We start from the raw sequence: 6790 nt of genomic DNA, 5'->3' as shown, positions 1-6790 counted from the left end.
AAATCTGTTTAGAAGAAGGATCCTACACAAACCTCAATGGGATCTATTGTTTCCTCCAAGCGGTGCTCCTCCAGATACCCAAACATTTGATATCACTCTTTTATTCCTTCTCTTAACCAATATTTGTGGTCTCTCCCCACCCCGCTCTGGGTGGCACACTAAACCACTTCCAAGTGACAACTCCCTTGAAGCAAATCTTGCTCGCATAAAGTTTTACCGCAATGAACTGTATGGCCATGTTACCACAACTGGTATTGCTGGTCCAACTTTCTCAACTCTGTGGCAGGAGATCAGTGCTGTTCTTGTTGCTCTTGGCTTACAGCAGGCAGAAATTGACAGACTGAAGGCTGAGCGTTGTGGAGAGCAGGAATATCTTGATGCGTTGCTTGAGTGGGCTGATTCTGAGGAAGATATAAAATCACAGCTGAAGGACATACGGGATATTGACACCAAAGTGCTGAAAACTGTTGATGAAAATAAAGCAACGCTGGAAGAAGTTCATCAGTTACAGAAGAAGTTGCAAGAATCTGTGCAGAGCCAACAGCAAGACACCATTCAAAATTTGAATAAAGAGAAGGAGAGCATCAGGGATGACGAAGTCCTTGCGAAACTAGCAAACGTTGACAATTTAGGTGAAATTAGACGCCATGCAAGCAGATATGTTGAGGGAACTCGTTTATCGGTCTTTGCAGCAGTTGAGAGGTGGTTAGACGACAAAAGTTCTCCAAATAGAGTGATTGTTATTAGTGGGAATGCGGGGATGGGAAAGTCTGTAATCTCAGCTGTCTTATGCCAAAAGATGTTAGAGGCTAGAAGATTGTCAGGGAGTCACTTCTGTCGGCATAACAAGGCACGCCGGAGAAATCCCAAAGTGATGCTGCAGTCGTTAGCCTGTCAGCTTTCAGACTCGCTGCCAGAGTACAGGAAGGCTCTCGTGAAAAAGTTGTCGAGAAATCTGGGCGTTGAAATTGGAGACATGGAAGTGGAAGAACTATTTGAATTCTTGTTTAAAGAACCTCTTTCAGATTTGAAAGACCCAGGCTCTATCCATCTCATGGTTATAGATGGCTTAGACGAAAGTGAATACCAGGGGCGTAATGAGCTTTTAAATGTGACTGCGGATTACTTCAAGACGCTTCCGTGTTGGATACGATTTGTGGTAACAACGCGACCTGAAATGAACATCTTAGAGACGATTAAAGACTTAAATCCCATACAGCTGAACCCAAACGATCAAGAAAACTTGACGGACGTTAGGCTTTGCTTTCAAGAGCAACTGGAACATGTTCTGCAATCTGATTGCCAAGATACCATCTTAGAGAAGCTTGTTGAAAAGTCAGAAGGAGTCATGTTATATACCTATTACCTGGCAGAGTTCATTAAGAAGAATACTGTGCGTATGAGTGCTGCTGAAGTGATCAACAGCGACTTGCCATCAGGTATTTCGTCCGTTTATCAAGACTACTTCAAACGCCTGAAAAATGAAATGCAGAAAGAACTAGGTATCACCGAAGAGCAATTCTTCGATTTTTTAAGTGCCATGGTGGCAGCAAGAGAACCATTACCTGTCGAGTTTGTCTACAAGTTGTTCCTTTCAAAAGAATGGTCATCGGCTGATGAGCAAAAAGTACGAGACGCAGTTGATTGTATCTCGGCTCTTCTACCCATTGAGGGCGAGTGCATTAACTTCTTTCACAAGTCAGTCAAGGACTGGTTGGTCGAGGAGTCTACTTCGAGGCAAAAGAAGTTTATTGTTAGCGGAAAAAAATGTCATCGCGTCATTTCAAAGCTTTGCAGAGATGAACTAGATGAATTGAAACTTAAAGGGATCCAGAGTTCAACACTGAAACAGACGTCGAGGTATGCCTTGCAGCATGGTGTTCAGCATATACTTGAGGTAGAAGAGAATGCTCGTCCGTGTAGCCTCGACGATATTGTAAAGAATTATGTTTTGGACCTAGAATTGGTCTATGCAAAGCTAACTGTGAAGAGTACAGCAGCCACTGAAGATGTTCTTTGCGTACAAGAGAAGGAAAATACAAATGGTATGTCCAAGAATTGCAGAGAAGCCCTTGAAACGTTATTGTTGTTGTTGCAGAAGCATGTAAGTACCCTTTCAAGACTTCCTCGTGCCATCTTTCAAATCTTATTGAATGAAGGAGGACCTGAACTGTCTGCGAAGGCATTAAGCTTGCTAAACACCAAGTATGCGGACTTACCATATATGGAATATTTGCGAAAGAAGGAGGAAAGAACAGATGTTCTACTGCGGTTTTTTGCTTCAGATGTGGTGATCTGCTTTGATGTCTCACCAAATCAGGACTACCTGGTATGCGAGTGTAAGAATGCAGAAATTCATCTGTGGTCGCTCCGTACTGGCCAGCTAATATGGACACGCTTTGCGCTGGTACCAATCATTAATTTTTGGAGGCTCCTATCGAAAGTGAATCCCATGGACCCATTTTACCGGTCAGTAGTTTTCCATCCAACCTTAGACCTGATCTTACAAGGGACTCTGTGTCAGGGTTATACCTTGGTCGGAGACAAGAAACCTCTTTTCCGTTCGAGCGAGTGCCGGTTCAAAGTTTGTTCAATATCTGGTGACAAAAGCACGATGCTGACTGACTGTCTGGACGGGAGGAATTGCGTCATCCAGTGGAGTCTAAAAGATGGAAGTGAAATTAGTCGTTTTACACACAAATGCGAAATTTTATCTTTTGCTTTGTCTGCTAGTGGAAGACGGGTGGTGATCGTCGATTCTGACAAGTGCGCATACCTCATTGACATGAATGATGGAGTTGAGACTCTAATATGTGCTTCAGTCTGGTCACGATATGTTAAGTTGACTCCTGACTGCCGGTTTTTTTTCTGTTTACTTGAGGATGAACGTCATCGGTATCCGAAGCGCAAGCTTTTTTGTTTAGATATTGATTGCATTTTTGGGACGAGTTCTTACCAGTACGCCTCGGAATTTGAAACTTGCAATGAGAGTGGTTTCCTATCAGGAGATCCCTTTTGGTATCCATCTGGAGGAATATTACCTGTGGATTTTGCACTTGTACTAGAAAAGCAGATGTTACTAAGAGTTTCCCATCACAGTAAAGTGATTGAAATGTGTCGCCTTAATGACGTAAGGGAGTGGAGAGATGAGAGTAGCGATGAAGCGGGACTAAGCATAGAACCCGGTGACATTACGACAGAGAGAACCGAAAATAACGATCTAACGGAACATAACCTACCAGAAATCAACCATATGCTGGAACAGAAAGCTGAAATCGATGTTCTGTCAGGACAGAGAGCTGAAGTTGCTGATCCATCAGAACAGAGAGCTGAACTCGGTGGCCTAGTTGAACAGACAATGGAACGTAACAACTCTACGGAAAAGAGAGATGAACTTGATGACTTTGTGGGAGAACGAACGGAATTTAATGACCCACCAGAAAAGAGGTTCAAACTCGATGAAACCTCAGAACGATTGGAAACTGATCCATGCAGCTTATTAGGGAATGGAGCTGATCCTTATTCTAAAGGGGGTAAGTTTCCAAAGAAACTGTGGTGCTGTGTCGGAGGGAGAGTATAACAGGGTAATTTAGTATTACCAATTGAGTTGATAACGTTAACTGGCCATCGCTATTAAACTCTTTATGGTGGCCAATTTACGTTATCAACGCAGTTGATAATACTTAATTGCTTAAATCTTTATTCTGTTCTCTCTTTCCTAGATGATCAGGAACAACAGGAACCTCTACTTGACGACATAGAGGAAAACGGTTTTGTTGGATATGATCGCTTTATAACAAGTTTTGACGTTCATTTCTCTGTTGATGGTGACTCTCTTTATACCGTGGGAGGTACAAGGATCCAGCGAAGAAATCTTGAGGCTGGCGATGTTTTAAGTAAAAGGATTAGAAGAAAGGAATGTATGATTTTTGCACCGTCTTTAACTCAATTAAGTGTTGTGCCCGTCAAAAGAGGTGTCCTATTTCGAACAGTTAGTGGCTCGCTTGAGTTGTGGAACCCTGAGTTGTCTGTTTGCATGAAAAGCTGGACTGAGTTTCCTGTCGATGATATTGTACCCTTATCAGAGGAACGAGTCGTCTTGGAAACGAGGAATAACTTTGATCGCAGACAGGAAGTCATCATTCTAGATACAACGAGTGAACAAATTGTGTCAAAGATTGGAAATTTTGAAGGTGGATTTTTGGCATGTAATAATAAATGGGAAGTGCTAACCACCACTGATTGTAACTCACTGCAGCTGTGGCGTGAAAACCGAGTGCTATGGGAAACTTCTATTTCTAAGTTTTATCCATTTGACCTTTCAAGTGCTATTTTTTCTCCTACTGAAGAAAACGTCGTTGCTTATGGTGGAGCTGGCTCTTACGTCCTCGACGCAGTTTCGGGAAAAGTGATTCGTCAATTGGAGGACATGAATGTAGATGATATTAAGTTTATCAGTAACGAGGACTGCGTTGTAGGCTTGTATGGTCTAAGAGCTTTGTGTCTTCGATTATACAACGTTAAATCTGGTGATCTCCTCAGTGAAGTTGTAGAGCAACGACGACTTCAAATTCTTGCAGTTAGTCCTCGTAAGCGCTTGGTCGCAATTGGCTTTAGACACTCCAAGGACCATTTTAAAATCATTCAAGCGAAGCTGCCAGGCGACAAAGAAAAGACAAACATCGAAAGGTCAATTGAAACAAAGTTTATTTGAAGACAGAAAAAGAATAATGTGGATAATAATATAATGTTAATAGTATTGATAGTAGTAAGAGTAACAATGATACTTAATAATAATGTGATAATGATAACAATAATGATGATTGTACATGTAATACTAACGATAACAGTGGTAGTAAGAAAAGTTATGATGATAATTATAACTATGATTATACTAATGATAAATAATGGTAATAGAACAGAGTGGAGTCCACTTCGGTCTGTAATCATACGAGAGATCAGCAAAAGCGGACGACCGCAAAGCAGGAGTCCGATCTGTCAATCACGAGTGTGATTATAGACACAATTGGACTACACAAAGTCCTTTATCAATTTATCATAACCGTTACAATTTCCGAAGACAACAAACCCATTGAGGACATATCTCCGGTAGAGACAATTTCTAAAGTGAAAAATGTCTCAATTTTGGAAATTCCACAGTTTTTTTTAGTGTTAGTGGTTGTTGCTATGGTTGTTGTGATCAATTCTGTGATTGGTGGATTTGGCGGAAAGGACTCAGTATAATTGGACGCTTCAACTATCCGATCTCAGGTGTCCGATTACAGACAACTGTCCGGTTAGAACTGTACAGAATGATTTGTGAAAAATAACTACTGATCACTTGTTAATTTACTAAAAAATACTCTATTACTTGAGATGTTTCCTTTGACTTAACTTCTATTGTTGAATTTTTACCTTAGGTTGAACCTCCCAGAGAAAGACATCTACAGAGATTTACAGTTTCGTTGCTGAATGGGAAAGAAATTGTCAGAAAGGCTGTATTCCGCTGATTCCTTTGCATTCAAGTGGTTACGATCTTCTAGTCCCGACATCTAAACAGGAGAGACCGCTGATCGAGATGGGAGCGAGTACAAGAATGATTTTAGTGACAAAGCTGTTCAAGGATTTAAATTACATTTTTCTTGTAGAGACTTCATAAACATTTTTAACTGTTCCCAGCGTAAATTTAAGACAAATATTTAACGCTGTAACTCCCATGAGTGACCAAGACAGAATTTCTCCTTACAAAATCAATAGAATATCAACCAGATAAGTTATGAGAATAAAGAAAAATCTCAATATAGGGATAATTTATTGATCCAATACTAAATTCCCCGAACTAACTTTTTAAGAATTTTATGTTAGACTGTAAGGAGAATTACAAATTTGATCTGGGAGTTAAAGGGTTAACGATCTATCTTATTGCTCCTGTGGTGTTTCATCACCCAGCTACAAGCTAACAATTTGATTTGTGGAAGCGGAGTGTTGTAAGCATTTCATTTAGTGTTGATTTGAAACTCGTTTAAATCGTGAGATTAATTTCTCGAGGAAAACGAAAAAGGTAATGACAAATTGTACAGTTCTAAGAAAAACCTTAACTTCATTTTCTGCAAAATTACTTGTACAGCTTTAGACTGTTAGAGAAGAAGAGAGAAATAACTTGTGGTACCACTGGTGATTCTCTCGTATATTTCGTGTGAAAGAGGTACTTTCAACTGTGTGTAAATAAGAACCAGCTAAATTTATATCCATTTTATTTGCACATAGCTTATACCGGCCCGGTTGAAGATGAAACCAGAACAACCGCGCAGAAATCGTTTCTCTTACATTATTTTCTAGAAAAAAGAAGGATATTCAATACGCTGATTTTTTGCATACAAATTAGTTTACGTGTGTTTTTGAAATTTGAAGACATTACTTAATTTTTGAAAATACTTTCTTTTGTCGGGAAGGTGGGGCTGTAGTCACACAAAGTGAATTAGTTTTACAATAAAATTAAAACTGAGAAGGATTCAATGTCCAGTTGATGTGAAATTCTGTAGGCATAGCCCTAACCTCCAGTAGGTGGCTGTTAGTAGTCATTTGGTAAGGTGCCCGTGTGAGTCAGGGCATCGTCGCATAGTCAACCTCACCAGGGTGGTGAGAGGCTGAAACGTGCTGACCCTTATCCACTCCTCCCAAACGGGTACGCTGGGCCCTAACAGCCTGACCTTCTGAAGGGTCGGGGAAGAAGGAGGAAGGCTGCAGGAAAATTTTCTACTGGGCTGCTCTGTTGATGAGTTTTAACCAG

At 40.6% G+C, this 6790-nt stretch overlaps 1 protein-coding gene across 1 annotated transcript in view; it reads left to right on the top strand.

Moving 5' to 3' along the window:
* The window catches only part of LOC136283660 (uncharacterized), a gene marked incomplete at its 5' end in the record, with an annotated part of 6651 nt that extends 140 nt beyond the window's left edge, over positions 1–6511 (top strand). Inside the window, 3 exons of the mRNA XM_066172855.1 lie at positions 1–3533; positions 3723–4689; positions 5421–6511. The exon at positions 1–3533 is cut by the window's left edge and continues 140 nt beyond it. Coding sequence (XP_066028952.1) covers positions 1–3533; positions 3723–4689; positions 5421–5472 — 4552 coding nt within the window. The remainder of the gene's footprint in view (positions 3534–3722; positions 4690–5420) is intronic.
* Positions 6512–6790: the final 279 nt, after the last annotated feature.

Source organism: Pocillopora verrucosa, chromosome 10 (assembly GCF_036669915.1).
Source record: "Pocillopora verrucosa isolate sample1 chromosome 10, ASM3666991v2, whole genome shotgun sequence".
In the NCBI taxonomy this organism is placed as follows: domain Eukaryota; kingdom Metazoa; phylum Cnidaria; class Anthozoa; order Scleractinia; family Pocilloporidae; genus Pocillopora; species Pocillopora verrucosa.
Note: the sequence above shows the minus strand (reverse complement) of the source record. Positions and strands in the feature narration are given on the sequence as shown.